Source organism: Mirounga angustirostris, unplaced genomic scaffold (assembly GCF_029215605.1).
Source record: "Mirounga angustirostris isolate CCGP_5_RB_7025 unplaced genomic scaffold, mMirAng1.0.hap1 SCAF_3, whole genome shotgun sequence".
Taxonomy (NCBI): Eukaryota; Metazoa; Chordata; class Mammalia; order Carnivora; family Phocidae; genus Mirounga; species Mirounga angustirostris.
In genome coordinates, this window is record NW_026991711.1 from 118,681,029 (window position 1) to 118,697,544 (window position 16,516).

The 16,516-nt window shown below is 42.5% G+C and overlaps 1 protein-coding gene across 9 annotated transcripts in view; it reads left to right on the plus strand.

The window, feature by feature from the left end:
* The window catches only part of FMNL2 (formin like 2), a 307,166-nt gene that overhangs the window by 86,457 nt on the left and 204,193 nt on the right, over positions 1 to 16,516 (plus strand). The window contains exon 1 of one of the 9 annotated variants that reach the window (XM_064586550.1): positions 2,631 to 4,352. The exons of the other annotated variants lie outside the window; for them this stretch is intronic. Coding sequence (XP_064442620.1) covers positions 4,350 to 4,352 — 3 coding nt within the window. The 5' untranslated portion in view covers positions 2,631 to 4,349. Of the gene's footprint in view, positions 1 to 2,630; positions 4,353 to 16,516 lie in introns of those variants that run through there. 9 annotated transcript variants of the gene reach the window in all.

Consider the following 16,516-nt stretch of genomic DNA (forward strand, 5'->3'; position numbering starts at 1 on the left):
CTCCAAAAATGTTTTACGTGACTCCTATGTGTTAGGTTCTGTGTTCCGTGTTCACAAAGACCATAGTAAATCAGAGGCCTGGTTCCTGCTGTTATAGAAGTTCATGGTTTATATGAGTGAGGGGCAAAAAGTAAGCAGATCACAATTCACAATTACTTTGTGTATAAATTTATCATGGAAACAAAGGGGCAGCTGTAGTAATCTGTTCCGGTTTGAAGCTTAACATGCCACAGAAATAGGCCTTATTGCTGCAGTGTTTTTCTTTTCATTTGTAATATATTTTCCATTTGATTTCTTGTTGTATCTTCTAAGTAATCCCGTCTCTATAATTCAAGAGCCTTTTCCTTTCACGCCAGATGCATTGAGTATACAGCAGATGCCAACTCTGCAAATTCTCTTTTCATATCTTTTCTGAAATGATACCATTTGTCTTTTTTAGGGGACTAATATACAGTGTGTTGTGAAGAGGAGAAATTTCTATACTTGGAAGCAGGAGTTTATAGAAACCTGGTGTTTTAACTAAATTGTGTTTTATAATTCTATAATGTGCTTATTGCTCTTAAATCATTAGTGACTTTGGATGGCAATAATTCAAGTTGTGGGATAGAAAGTGTTCCTAGTTCTTACAGCATGCCATACACCTTCTAGTGCAATGTCTGATGCTATTTTTCTGGTCTGTCTGGACATTTACTTACCACTGTTGCATGAAAATGCTTAAAGCCTATGGCTGTGTGGAGTGTCCATCCAGATGTGCCCACGTGGGGTTGTTCCCTCTTGAGCTGTTGATGCCCTGCCTTAAATTGCATGTGAACTCCTGCTCCCGTACCGGAGTCTGGTTCGGGGCCTGCTGTGAGAACTGGAGCATGAATTGGCAATAGTGTCCTGCTTGTAGCGATCTACACCCTTTCAGAGATAGAGACTTTATTGAAATTTGAAGGGACAAACAAAAGACTAATATTAATATTTCCATTTGCCAGCCATTGCTAACTCGCAGTAAAGCACTCCTGCCCAATTAGTATGGTTGGTGCTTAACACATCCCTTAAATGGTCCACTTCCCTTATTTCTGTCCTTTCTAATGGTCTTTGTAATACCCATCTTCAGGCTGCCTTCAATTTTGGTGGAATTCTTTCACTTTTAACATCTAGGTTTTTAGAACTTCATTTTGTCAGATTTGTGTCTGCATTGACGCAGAATGGTAGGAATCCAACACCTGTTCTTGGGGCACCTGGGTGGCTCAGTCATTAAGCGTCTGCCTTCGGCTCAGGTCATGATCCCGGGGTCCTGGGATCGAGCCCCGCGTCCAGCTCCCTGCTCAGCGGGAAGCCTGCTTCTCCCTCTCCCACCCCCCCTGCTTGTGTTCCCTCTCTTGCTGTGTTTCTCTCTGTCAAATAAATAAATAAAATCTTTAAAAAAACCCCCCAAAAACCTGTTCTTGCTCCCGAGGGTGTGAATGTTACATTAAACAGGTTGAAATTTCTATGCCAAAATTTTCTTTTCTTTGAAATGAAGATTTTTGGACTAAATAGTCTCCATCTTTTTTTTTTTTTTAAATTTTAAGTAATCTCTGCACCCTACATGGGGCTTGAACTCATGACCCTGAGATAGAGTCCCATGCTCTACCAACTGTGCCAGTCAGGCCCCCTCCATCTTTTTTATTCAGCTCAATAGTTCCATGCATTTCCTGCATCTGCCTGTTTGTCTTGAACTTAAAAAAAAATGTGGCACCAGGGGCGCCTGGGTGGCTCAGTCAGTTAAATGTCCGACTCTTGATTTCGGCTCAGGTCATGATTTCAGGGTCGTGAGATGGAGCCCCACATCAGGCTCTGCGCTGGGCTTAGAGCCTGCTTAACATTCTCTCTCTTCCTCTCCCTCTGCCCTTCCCGTGTGTGCTCTCACACTCTCTCTCTGTCTCTCTAATAAAGAAACAACAAAATGCCTGTGACAATTAATTAAAAAAAATGTGGCAGCAGATGGGTACTCTGAGCAGTTGGTTACTTTGGGATTTTTATAATACTAGTTTAATCAATTTTCCTCTTACCTGCAGAGTGAAATGGTGTTCATTTTCCATGTGGAAGTTGAGAGATTGTAATATGACTGAGTTTAGGAAATGTGTTCTCTCTTCTGCCTTCGAACTCTGGGCCATGTGCGTCTTTGTTTCTTTGTGAATGGCCCCCCTTTGCCGGTGTGCACTCAGTGTGTGCTCAGCCTCTTTCTTCTTACTGATGTTCTGTTAGGGCTAAATGAACATTGTGCTCAAAGTGTTTTACTCAAGTCCTTTAGATGGCGTAGAGCCTAGCTCTGTGGGGTCGGCTGAAGACATGGACACTGCATGGCAAGTCAAAGTGTATGTACCTACTTTTGCCTCTGTTAATCCCTTATTTTTCTTTAAAGTGTTGATTTGGAATTTATTCATTTCAGCAAATCCTGAGATTATAACACCTTACTTTATTTTTCTTTTTTCATGGTTAGAAGTGCATTTCTGAGGGGCGCCTGGGTGGCTCAGTCGTTAGGCGTCTGCCTTCGGCTCCGGTCATGATCTCAGGGTCCTGGGATCGAGTCCCACATCAGGCTCCCTGCTCAGCGGGAAGCCTGCTTCTCCCTCTCTCACTCCCCCTGCTTGTGTTCCCTCTCTCGCTGTTTCTATCAAATAAATAAAATCTTAAAAAAAAAAAAGTGCATTTCTGAGACTGCCTTGCCTCTGTTTTGAATGATTGTGTTTTCCTTTACAAAGGGCAGAGTGACTTTTGGGCTAAGTGCTCAGCTGGTGTTTTGCTGCTTTCTGCAAGGATCTGGAAAATAATGGTTCTTTTAAGGTCAGTTGTTATTTTCTTTATCATATGAAGAAAAAATAACACCTTTAGAAACCTATTGATAGCTTTAAATGATCTTCTTGAATAGTAGTTCTCTGTTGGCTTCATCCAAAAATGGAGGAGGGAACCTCCCCTCACAGGCTCACTGTAAGATTCAATTGAGATACTAGTGTGAAAACACTGAAAACTAGACTTAAGAGGAATTGAGTTAATCTAGGATTACTTATCAGTGTCTTAGTAACTGAAAGTCTAAAATGTGTTTTGTCTACCAACTTACTCCATGTGCACAGTTAATCTAAGGCTCCACTTTTCAACAAATGGAGAAAGATTAATTTCTTTATGGATCATAGTATGGGATGAAACATAGTCCATTCTAACTGTCAGGAAGTGAGCGAGCAACATTGTTTTTGAAACCAATGTGATTTTGACTTAGTCATTTAAACATCAGATGTACCATTTTTAGTTTCAGGTGCCATAATTTGTGTTAGAATTCTGCAGAACGTGCAGTTCTTTGGCTAAATAAGAGAAATAAATGTGCCATGTGTTTGTTTTAAGATGAAATCTGAACATTTTCAATCTGAGCAGCGTTCTATTTTTGAGACAAGATTCTCTCTCTGTATGAAACTTGATGAAATACGGTTTGTGCTATTGTTTGTTATCAGCATTTGGCTAATATCTGCGTAAAAGGAAAGTGGGGTACTCATATGCTGACTGTGTGGTTTTCTCTCATAAATTGGGACCAGTGGTTGAATTTTTTAAAGAGCTTCAGATGAATCCGACTTCATCTCCACTTTACTTGCGTTCTGGTATTGCCTGTGTTGATTGAGCGTGTTAAAGCTTGACATCATGATTCAATCATTTTCTGATTTTGCAATAATTCAAAGTGGAGCGGAAGCATCATGAGAGAATCATGCCAGTTTTCTTAAGGTCTGACACACCCACGTTAATTTACAGTCTTGTTCTAAGGATGCACCAGGAAGTACACACACAGCTCAGTGAGACATCTGAAGGGACTTGGCTGCCTCCTGTCCTTTTCCTGTCTCCTCCCTTTGTTTTCCAGATGCATCAGCAGATGGCTGTTCAAAGCTCTAAATTTGTACCTTGGGCGACCTTTAGCCTGGAGAAGGGCAAATTTCTTGTGAGGGTGGACTTCCAGGCCATCACAAGGAGGTCTTTTGTTGTCTTAAGTAAACTTTTCTTTGGATGTTCCTTCTGAGGTTTAAATAGAGTAGCTTTTCTTGGGACTATAACAAATTTGAAGGTGAGTGAGACAGACCTGGAGAATGCTCCAGGATCGTTTGAATCCTGTGGTGTACTTGCACTGAGGGTTGGCTTTGAAAGAAGTTTTCAGGCTTTGATTCCAGTTGTCAGGCTGCCTGGCAGAGGAGGCATTATCTTTGGAAATCAGGCAGTCCTGGGTTTGAGTTCTACTTCTGCTGTATGTGAGCAGAGCTTACCGCACAGAGCTGTTAGCATTTAACGAGGTCCTGTATATACACAGCCCATGACTGATCGTGGACCTAACAGGTGCTCGATAAATGGTAAGTCACTTAATTTCCTGTCATAAGAGGTCATTCTTAAATCTCTATATTCAAGGACAGAAAGGCTCTGGAACTAATGAAGGAAAAGGAAGTTGTGTGCTGCCAAGCAGAGAATCAGAAAGAGGATCATGTGAATAATTTTATTAGCTTTTTTATCTCTTGTGTAATTCATTGCCTTTGGAGCTTTTAAGCTATTGTAACATAGAGAATGCAGGTTGTCTTGAAGAAGTGGCATGCTTTTGTTTGTGACAAGTCACTGTGGGGAGAAGTCATACAGGTTAACGTATGTTCATTGCCCAAAAGACCTAACATTGGTTAGTAATTGTGGAGGAGAGAAAATAAACCCCACCTCTCTTTTCTTCCCACCACCAGGCTTCGGGGTTAGCTTGAGAATGGGAAGTCTTGTCTTCTGTAGTGAGTTGACTCTTACTGTGGTGTAATAAGGATATCCAGGTTGGTTTGACCATGAAGTTGAATGTTCCTGGGAATTTGGTTGCAAGATGAGAGGAAAAGTTGGAAAAAGTAATTGGGGTTGTTGAGGCCTAAGAGACCTTGAGGAAGACACGTCACCACGTTAGGTCGGATCTGACTGTTAACATCAGAGGGTAGTAAGAGAGCCAGGTCAGCATTTTGCGTCCCTCCTTACTGAATTCTTCTAGCCTGTCCCCATTATTGGCCCTACCCTTCTAAAGAAAAAGCTGTATAGACAGCAGTGGGGGAAAATTAGTCTGATGCAGTCTGGAGAAAATTTGTGTCCCACCCTACTTTCTCTTAGCTTTGAAAATCTCAAATGTAAGGCTAGACAATGAATTATTACTAACATGGTAGAAGGAAACTGGTACTATTAATGTCATGTAAGGAGAAAGCCCATTTTGAGTAGAAACAGAAGGACATTTATGAGGGAGAAGTTGGCTGGCTATGGCACCACTGAGTAGTAGAAAATTTAACTATAATTATTCCATTGAATTTTGGAAGTGCTCTTCAAACTGTTGGAGGTTGGCTAGTAATTAGCATAGTAGCTATGAACACAAGTACACTCTGACCTAGAGCAGCAGGGAAGGGAAAGAGTCAGTTACGTAAATTTTGTGCAGACTGTGTTGTATAGCAGGGAAGTATGCACAGTGAATTTCCACATTAGATCAGCCTTGTTTAAAATTTACAAATGCCAGGGGCTGTGGGTGGATGGAGGCATTAGGATTATATGTGATCTGGTAGCTCTTTGAAAACTGCGTGTTTGGGGTTTGTGTTTCTAGTTGGAGCTGAATCTGAATTTGAGATTTTAATCCCCTTGAATCGAACTGGGTGTATTATAAGAATTAAATATTTGATCTCTTGCATCTTACCCAGTCCACAGGAGCTCGAGTGCTTCCTCAACTTGGACATAATCTGGATCCTAGCTGGCCTTTGATTTTAATTTGTGTGCAGTGCTTTGGTGGCACCTTGGTGACAGCGGGACCTTCCCACAAAACCCGAAGGGCCCCGGCAGAACAGAGAAGGCTTATTACCCCTTCTCCTCCTGCTTGCCCCAGTGGGCTGGAGGTTGGCTTTAGGTAGCCAATTGGTTTGTTTTTGGCCATAATTAGCTAGGTAGGCTTAGCTCTTTTGATTATTCATGCCACTTTGGGAAAACATAAGCTGCCTATTCAGAGTTCCAGGGCCTGGATGAGGGTGGGAATTCTTTGGCCAGACCAGCTGCAGGATTAGCATTAATGTGATACTAATCCCTGGGATGGTCCCTCAGAACAGGGCACCGCGTGTTTTTTCTCGTCCAGAGTCCACAAACCACATGCTCAGTAATGCTGAGTGGGCTCTGCCCCTCAGCATCGAGATGACGTGGTTTGTGGCTAAGGAGGTTTGGAGCGTTTGTTAGAGTCACGAGTAGAGAGAAGATCAGAGGTACGGTCTAGAAGGTGTCCTGACATTTAATGTCTCTGGAGGCTCTGGAATCCTATGGCCCAGATTTCTTAGATACCCGTACACACCCGCTATTCATTGTACTCTCCTCATTTAGTGTTTAAGGATCAGTGGGATCAGTTATATAAAAACCTGTTGGAATTTGGTTTAAGTTTTGCCTCCAGCCAAGGTGATTATATTTAGGTATCCCATATTGGTTACACCTGGGCATCTTTTTCTGTTCCATCCTTAGGGCTTAGGATGTGTCATATGTGGTACCTGAGTTACTATTTTTGAAAAGATAGTTTTCTCTACCAGTTGGTGGAATGTAAGCTGCTATTAGGTAGAACCTCAAAGAGCCCAAATAGAAATGGCTTAAAAAAAAAAAAAAAAAGAAAAAAAACCCCCCAAAACCTAACATGTGATGGTACATTCTGTATCCATAAAAATGGTAAAATGAGGTGAGATTTCTAGAGAATAGGTTTTCCACTCTTTTTCTTTTGTTGATGTTGGGAATGAGTGATACAGCTAGTTGAATCATCAGGGGGTGGGAGAAATGAGAAATAACAAACTAAATTGGTAATTATGTCCTCCCCAGGTTGCTATGCTATTCTAGTATGTTATTGTGTGGTACCTTAGTGGAGTTAGGAGGACCCTGACTATTCCCTCTTGAGAAACAAGTCAGGGTACAGAAACCGGAAGAGGCCGCCACCATCACGTGCCTCCCTGACGCAGCCTGCCTGCTGTTCAGGGCCTCAACGTTGTTCCCTCCACCTCCCTTTTTTTTTTTTTTTTTTTTTAAGAGCGTTAAGCTCCATGAGACGTGTACATAAAACGTTGTCCCTGTCACCAGAAGACCTGTTTATTTCTCTCCGTGTCATGCAGTCCTGCAACCCCACGCTTGGTAAACCTGACCCATTGTATTTCCTTGCGCTGTGACAAATCTAGTGTAAAAGTTTAGGAACTAAATGCTTATGTGCTGTACCAAACCTCAGAACGTTACTGACCTGTTCTGAGAATTACTCCTCTAGCAGCTTGACACAGATATTCCTAGTAGGTGGGAGGGTTGCCAGATTTCTTTCTTTTTGGGTCTTACCGCTCCTGTGCCTTTGAAATGCCTGCATCTAGCTAGCCGATGGGAAAGCGAGGGTAGAGATACTCCACTTCCTTGCCACCTTTGCCCAGAAGGGATGTGCCTCACTTCCCCTTGTGTTTCAGGTTGTGAGAAATAGTAGCAATGTGCCACCTAGGTGCAGCGGCCCGGGTGAAAAGCCACTTCCGAGTGACCGGTTGACATATGCAGGGGAAGGAGGAATCTTGGTGGACAGGTAGTCTCCTCTGCCCACAACGTTTGTATATTCAAGAATCTGGATTGGATACTGTTTGGATATCCTGGGGCTAGGCATTAGATTTGTCACTATGTATCTGACATGGGGTCAAGTTATAAACTTCTTGGGATCTGTTTTACCACCTGCCATGCCTGCTGGCATGGGCTGTTGTAAAGATGAGAGAGAGGATGAGCGTATCCTGAGAAGAAGAACTTACCGTGGCTGCAGAGCTGCGGAAGAAGGCCAGTGAGCACTCCTTGCAGTGAAAAAGATGCTCTAGCCCAGCACAAGGGATGCTTCGGGAAATCATTCCTAACTTGCAGCAGATTGCTGGACTGATTCAAGGCTGTGTTTTTGAAAACCTTGCTTATGCCTTTTTACAGGGTACCAGTTTGTCTGAAACCGACTATATTTGTAACCAAAGTGACGGAACAGCTGGGATACCATAGTGCCTTAGTAAAAATCCCAAATTCAAACAACAGAAACAAAAGTGACACAGCAGTCCCCTCTTGGCTATTCTTTGCCACACCTACAAGAATTATAGGGTTTGGTCTTTGAATGTTACTGCCTCTTAACTGTTTCTTGGATTTATCTCCTAAAAGAGACCAATTTGGGGCCATTTACTCAGCTCATGTCTGTTGTAAAAGGCATTAGAATGTGTGAAGGAAGAAAAAAACCAGAGCCCTTTATGAATTGTATACTTGAAACAAGAGAGATGTTTGCCTTAAATTTGGTCACGATACATAGAGGAGACTTAGATGGAAATTTTGGAAGCTATCTGTAGCGAAATTTGTCCTTAAAGTCTGTTTTCTCTTACTGCCAAAATGAGAAGGCAGTGTGCTCAGATGCTAGCATTTGACACGTTACAAAGGGGAACGTTTGCATAGAAAGTGGGAAATGTGTTCAAAGGAGACCAACACAGACATTGGGGAAAATAAGGCCTGTTCAACTCTGGATTTAAATAGACAGTAAATAGGAAATGGTGTCATGCATTGTTGACTCATCCTTCTGGGAACAGGCATTCAGAAATCAAAAGCAATTGGCTAGCTTCCACTTGTTATCTACAAGTAAAAGGGTCACAAATCCAGAGAGATATAGGCCCAGGGCCACACAGATCACCTTGGTGCATGATGCAGTTTTGAATTATGAGTGGGAAATGGGGAGATCAAGTTCCTGGAGGAAGGGGGAGAAAGTAGATATTGAAGCGTCAGACAGAAGTGCAGGACCAGTCTTGTCAGGTCTTCAGATTTTTAAAGAAGCTAGAAATGTGTGTGGGTGTTTTTTTTTTTTTTTTTTTTTGAGACATTCACTGTGTACGTTAGTGAAAAACTGTCAGCTTGTCTTAATTGTCCTGAGAGCCACTTGTCTGTGGCTTCTATTTTAGTGGGAGGGGAAAGCCTAATTGCTCTGGGCATGGGATAGACAGGGAGGGCCCTCTGATTTAGCAACACATTCTCTGGGTAAACAATCAGGCTCAGTTTTTGCGGTCATAGCCTCTGGGGGTTAATGCCATTTGGAATCTACAAAGTTATAGTGGCTATATGGAGGACCTGCTGTTAGTTTGATACTCTTTCATAAACTGAAACTTTATTTATAGCAATGCCATATTCATCCGTTGCCCACACTTTCGTTTCTAATACTTCGGATTAAGAGATCAGCAAAGATGGTCTTATTGGGGATTGAAAGCAGAACCAGTTTAAAAATCTCCTCGGTACTGAAAAGAAAGTGAAATCAAAGCATTCAAGTTGTTGGCTGGCTCATAAAATGGATGGAATAATTTTTGTGTGTGCAAGTTGCCACAGCTAATTGAAGTGTTCTAGGTTTAATATCCCTATCTTTTTAGGAGGTTTGGCTTTTAGGGAACAAATATTCCTTGGTGTAGAAAAAAAGAAATTATGTAACATGGGAATTGACAAAGATGAAATATAATCAGAGAGAAATTATGTTAGGAGTGCGGTGTGCCTGTTTAAAAACTGCTAGCTTGGATGATTAAAAATCTAACCAACTACTCCTTAAGAAAACAAACATTGAAAATAAGTCAGGAGCTGAATACTGAGTTAGGTTCAAGATTTATTATTTTAAAAGAGAAGACATGTCTTGTTGGGTGTATGCCTGGGTGTGTGTGTGTGTGTGTGTGTGTGTACATTCGTTCTTGGTTTTGTTTTTTCGCTTTGTTTTTGTTAAGCCAAGTTTCATTTTATTTTACATAATGGGTGTGGTAAATAAGAAAACAGCTTTTAAAACATTTTTACTTTAAAAGGTGTTTTGTTGAATGCATGAAAGTGACTTTGTAAGTCACTGTATCTCTCTGAACCTTCATCTGTAATTTGGGAATAGTTTTCTCTATTTTGCAGGTTGCTCTTGAGCATTAAATGAGTATATCATGTGCCGGTTGCAACATCCGACACACTCATTCCTTTCTTCAGTGTCTTTGGGGTTAAAGATACCAGGACACTGACTCCTAAGAAGGCTACCATACTGATCTTAGCCAGGGAAAGAATATAGCTTGGACCTTTTCTCCTTGGGGTCATGTTTGACTGAGTTTGCTCTGGTGCGCCATGATTATAATTCTTATGCAGCATTGATCTCTTTTCCTAAACTTCCTGGAAGTTATCGGCATATGATATAGCAGGTGCTTAGAATGGGTTTTACATAAATATCTTTTAAAAATCACACCCTTTGTAGAATTGGACAGAAAGATCAGCATTTTAATAAACCACTAGCAGAAAGTAGATAATGAACTTGAAATACTACCAAGTGGACTGCTCTGCTGAGAACGTCTTAAGAAGGAGCCACAAACTGAGAAGTGGGCTTGAAACACCCTTGGATCAGCCTACCTTCCCAGGTGGAAGAATTGGGGCTTTATTGCATATTAATTTGGCATTTAAGCACCTAACTGCTGTGAGATTGCTTGCTTGCGGGAAGATGTGGAAAAGGAAATCAAAATCATACTGATTGTTAGTGTGGCTGTGAATACTGACATGTCCTTCTACTTCTCGACAAACATAATGCTGATAAGGATAAGGGAAACAGCACGACTGACTGTGTGTGGTGGGGTCAGGAATTCTTTCTTTTTCTTTAGAATAAAAAGTGTTTTCTTGGAACGGGAAGTTGAAACTGCCTTCACACAGTTCAATGCCGTGACATCAGTTAGTTTCAGAAACCCTCCTTGATAGGTATCTGTAGTTCACAACAGTGATTAACTTTGTGGTTAAAAAACAAACAAGAATAAGTTGTTACCCTTAGAGCCAAGTAGAGAAGGCGTTGTTCAAGCTGTAAGTCCTTATGGGAGATTTTGCATGTAGAAGACAGAGACAAAGCTTTCATTCTTTTCCTTTGAAGCGTTTTCTGTAGTCCACCGCGCCCCCCCCCCCGTGCCCCCCCCCCATGGGAGACTACCTTTATAGGAATGATAGGATGCTACTATGGAAAGGTTATTGAATTCTTGTTTACTTAAATGTGAAATATGGCTAAGTTTTCCGACAAGATGTGGTTGAAATGTGAACCTCCACAAAATGGTGGGAATCAAAGAAAAACTGCTGTTACCTTGCCTTTTTCAAAGAGGGAGATAGAGAGAAAGCAAGCTCTTTCCTCTTCATGACTTTTTGGAAGTGTGATTTCTGGAGTCTTAGTCAACAACATTTATGGACTCTGTAATATATGCATAGTACTAAATGTGATTATAGGTAATAAAGCTTTAAGTTGGAATTGACCTTAGTTATCATTTTATTGAACCTACTCTTTACCTAGAAAGAATTTACTGAAAATGAGAGCTAACAGACGTTTGTTTGGGCAATTAAAATTACAATTCAGGAAGAAACCTAAATTGTGTTCAGAGGAAGACAAAAACGGGGGTGCCGGGTGGGGAGCTGAGTTCTGTAGGCAAAAGACTCTGAGTGTAGTGCTCATTTAGGTCTTTTATGCATAACAGGGATTGAAACTAGGTTAACCAAATTGGTTGAGTTACTCTGCAGATGAGGGACTGAAACTTGTTAAATCACATTGGCTCCTTTCCAGGTGAAGAATGCAGATGATTCGGGGTTATGGTGAGGAAGAAGTTAAGTCTAGGCTGAAGGCTTGAGTTGGCTGAAAGGTTTTTTTTGTTTTTGTTTTGTTTTTTATGTTTCTTCGTGAGCGTGTGCATAAATTCTTCCTCCCTTAGGGCCTTCCGACCCTGTTTTAGGGAGACTCTCCTAGCCAGGCTTGCTTGCTCCATTTTGAAATCTCATTTTACACTACTTATATTGAAAATGAGAAATTGAGGGGCGCTTGGGTGGCTCAGTCGCTTAAGCGGCTGCCTTCAGCTCAGGTCATGATCCCAGGGTCCTGGGATCAAGCCCTGCATTGGGCTCCCTGCTCAGTGGGGAGCCTGCTTCTCCCTCTTCCTCTGCCTGCCACTCCCCCTGCTTGTGCTCTCTCCTCTCTCTGGCAAATAAGAAATAAAATCTTGGGAAAAAAAAAAAAAAGAAAAAGAGGAATTGAGAAGAGAAACAGTTTTGCCCTTGAGGTAGTTAACAACTGTTGAACAGATGCATGTGTCTTAAGTATTTTTGAGTTTTATGATATGGCAAGTGATTGATACACAAACAAGTGCATATAACATTTAAATACTGAGGATCTATAAAGTGACAGGAGCGTGCCTGATGAGAGTGATATATGTGCCCCAATTTTAGTAAAAGGTGAGGGACTTAGGGCAATAGGGTTAAAATAGACGTGGAATTGTGGTGGGAAATGAGTACTTGGTGAGGACCTTAAAGGCCAATCTGAGAAGTGTGTTTACTTTGTAGGAGCAGACATTGAGAGTGTAACTTCTTACTACTTAGGTTTTTGTTTTTGTTTGTTTGTTTTTAAGATTTTATTTGACAGCACAAGTAGGCAGAGAGGCAGAGGGAGAGGGCTCTGTGCTGAGCAGGGAGTCCAATGCAGGGCTTGATCCCGGGACCCCAGGACCATCACCTGAGCCTAAGGCAGACAGACGCTTAACCGACTGAGCCACCCAGGCACCCCTTGTTTTGTATTCTTAATAAGAAATGGTGGCTAGGGAGTTCTGTGTGTGAAATCTGTGTTGTGGAAGATTTTTTGGTTGGTGAAAGGGGGACAGGATGACTGGATAAGGAACAGATCAAATTTTGACACCTGAGAAAGGAAGGGAAGAAAGTATCATTTGCCACCATGTTTTTGGACAGCCTACCTTTTCAGCCCCACCTCTTGAACACTGCACATTATCTTTTCCCTCAGTCCTCCGTATTTCTCTTTTTAGTCCTCTTCACATGCTATTCCATTTGCCAATAATACCTTTTCCATTTGCCTACCAGAAGGCTGACTCATTATCTCTTCATTTATCTGTTTCATCCTTCCCTCTGTAATTCTCATTTTAGCGCAACTGTTTCTACAAGAAGTTGTGTAGAAGAAGTTGACCTTTATTGTAGGAACAATGACAAGCCATTGTGGAATTATATTTTAGAAAAGTGGTTCTCCAACTTTATCGTGTATAACATTTTTTAAAAAAGACAGATTGCTGGGTCCCACCCTCACAGTTTCACGTTAGGTAGGTCTGGGTGGAGCCTGAGAATTTGCATTTCTAACAAGTTTCCAGGTTCTGCAGCTGCTGCTGGTCTGAGGAGCACACTTCCAGAACCTCTCGTTTTGAGAGAGCACTCAGATTGCAGTGGGAGTGAATGGGGAATGGTCGGTGGTTGGGCAGGATAGGAGACAGGGAAAACAATTTGGAAGCTGTATTAATTACTGTTTCAGATAAGAAATACCCATAAAGTAATAAAGAGAAGTAGGTCTATCAAGAGCTACTTAAGAGCTAGGGATTGGTTAGATATGACAAATGAAGGAAAGGGTGAAGCCCAGGTTTTGGATGGTGGTGCCATTCATTGAAATAGAGCATCTACAATAATCAGATTTTTTTGTGAGGGGTCAAGGGGCAGGATGATGAGATGGTGTGCCTTTGACACATCAGATTCAGTTGTTGGGACCCTGGCTTTAAGCTCCGAAGTGAGTGAGGCTATTGATACTACTTTGGGAATCATCAAGAGTTGAGCCCTGAGAATGGATGGAATTAGCTAGGACGGTGAGTAAGGAGAGCCTGGACAGAGCCCTAAGGGGCACAAGTAATTAATGAAAGTAGAGAAGGGAGATAGAGGACAGCTGGAGAGGTGCTAAAGTGCCAGGACTGTGTACTGCTTCCGTCCTGGAGGCCAAGAGAAGTATGTACTTTAGGAGGGAGTGGGGTAGAAGAAACAGTGCCAAAGGCTGCTGATTCAGCAAGGAAACTAAGCACTGAGCAGGTTGCATTTGATTTAACAACACGGAAACCCACCATGCATTTATTCAGTGCTCACTAAACCTGTTAGGGGCCAGGCATTGACACTTCAACCATGACCTAGAATTTTCAGTGACTTGGGGAGGTCGAAGCTAGACAGCAGTGCGTTTAGGAGGAGCAGGACAGACTGCTTAAACTACATTCTAGAAAATTGGTTAAGGAAGAAGAGAAGACAGTTGGTAGAGCAGAGGGAAGCAGGTGGCATAAGGTTTGGGAGAAGATTTTTTTTGTTATTATGATGGAAGAGACGTGGGCATGTTTACATGTAATAGGAAGACTCAAAGAAAGAAAGGTGGAAGGTTTAGAAGGGAGGGGAAATTCTGATAGAGGAATGTCTGTAACAGTATGGGATGAGATGGGAAGGGAGACCACCGCATAGACCCTGCATGGGTGGTCTGCCTGCCTATCCCACATACCCCACTGTAGCCAACTTTATTTAGACCAAGTGGTACTGTGATTTGAGGGTGCCCTCACCTAGGGTTTTCCTCACTTGGGTGCCACACTGCACCAAAGATTTATATCTTTGGACTGCTTTCCTTAAGAACCATCAAAAATTTTCCCCAGAGGGATAACGTATTACAGAAAAGACTCTTGAGCAGGTGAGTGCTCATCCTCCCATTCATTCTGATGGGAGATCATGAGCTTGGGGCACTGAAGGGGAGAGTTTCCGGCTCTTGGTTTCAGCTGAGGTTGTGATCTCAGGGTCATGAGATGAGCCCTGTGTAGGGCTTAGTGTGGAGTCTGCTTGGGATTCTCTGTCTCTCTCCTGTCCCTCCCACTTGGTGCACTCTCTAATAAGTCTTTAAAAAAATAGGATAGTCCGTTGAATGTTCAGCAAGCGTTTGGGCAACTCAGTGTTCTCTGCTCCACTGCCCTGTGGGAGGATACATGGAGGATACATATGAGGTCATAATAGTTTTAATATGGAAATGTTGCCAACTCTTGGCTCCTGCCCAGGTGGTAGGCAGGATCTCAGTCCTCTTGACTTCTCTTGCTTGTCTCTGCTGACTTTGCGATGGTTCACAAACAGTCCTGTCCAGTTCTACTCTGGCAAAAGCCACTGGGGGCAGGTATCTCACCTCTGCTCCTGGGAGGATGGCGGCACTGCCCAGGAATTTCATGGAATCCCAGTCTGCCCAACTGTTGAAGAGCCAATTTATACTGATACTTTTGGTCCTGCTGCATCCGAGTCTTATCTTTTTTTTTTTTGAAGATTTTATTTATTTGAGAGAGAGAGAGAGAGAGAGAGCATGGGGGGAGGGATGGTCAGAGGGAGAAGCAGGGAGCCTGATGCAGGGCTCAATCCTGGGACTCTGGGATCATGACCTGAGCTGAAGGCAGACGCTTAACCAACTGAGCCACCCAACCCGCCCCCCCCCCCAACACCCCCGTACACACTTCTCTCTTTAAAGAAAACCAGGAGCTTTACTTCCTCCAGTCTCTGTTACACCACGTCCCTGGTGAGAACCGTAGCTCAGCAACTGCCTTGAGTCCCACCTCTTTTCCATGGACACAGACCTGGCCTGTGTGTGGCCACACTAGAAAACAGTCCTCATGCTCTTCCCCCTTCCCGCCCAATTCTCTGATTTCCCACTATGGAATCAAGTCATGTACCAGACACCTGGAGCCTACAGGCTCTGGAGATCCATGCAGGATCCGAACCCCACTTTTTAGGTCCCCCCAGAACTAGAGAAGCCTTGTATTCTATGGGTTGTACATTATAGTTCAGTTTAAATGCTCTAGACCCCTGCTGCCCAATGGGACTTTCTGTGATGGTGGAAATGTTCTGTCATCTGCACTGACCCATATGGTAGCTACTAGCTAACTGAATGGTTAATTTTATTTAATTTTAATTACTTTAAATTTGAATAGTCACATGGTTAGCAGCTACCATGTTAGACCAGAGGTTCTGAAATTTTGGCATGCAGCAGAATCATCTGGAGGGCTTGTTGAAGCATAGGTTGCTGGGCCCTACCCCCAAAGTTTCTGATTCAGTAGGTGAGGGTTAGGGCTTGAAAGTCTGCATTTTCTAACAAGTTCCCAGGTGATGCTGCTGGTCTGGAGAAGACATACGCTGAGAACCACCATTGTAGACTGATTTCTAGTATTTAATTTTCATGCTGATTAACACTGATAGAAATACCATCAGCCCATCATCAGAGCTTCTGGTTGGCTAGTTGACAAGCAGCCTAGTAACCGCCCCCCCCCCCCCCCAACCCACACTAGATCCTTTTTCCAAATCATCACAGTTCATCTTGAAAGCTGACTCATGATACTTTCTGAGCAGCTACAGTAGCTGAAACAGTGGCCTTCTGGGGAAATTCCAGCCTCCAGCAGACTTTGGTTTTCATTCCAGCTTTATTGATTTGTTCTCTAACCTTATAAGAAATGAGACCATGTGTGTGATGTATGTAGAGTGTGAGGAATTTCATCTTTGCCAAGTTCAGACTTGGCATTATATTGAGAGATGCCTGTATCCTTTCTGGCTGGCTGAGCTGGGCACAGATGGACTGTCCCTAAAATCCTGTCTTAACCAGTAGCCTTTTATTTTAAGCAAATGATAAAGTCATTTTTTAATACTCAGAAAGGCTATCTAATTTAAAAAAAAAAAA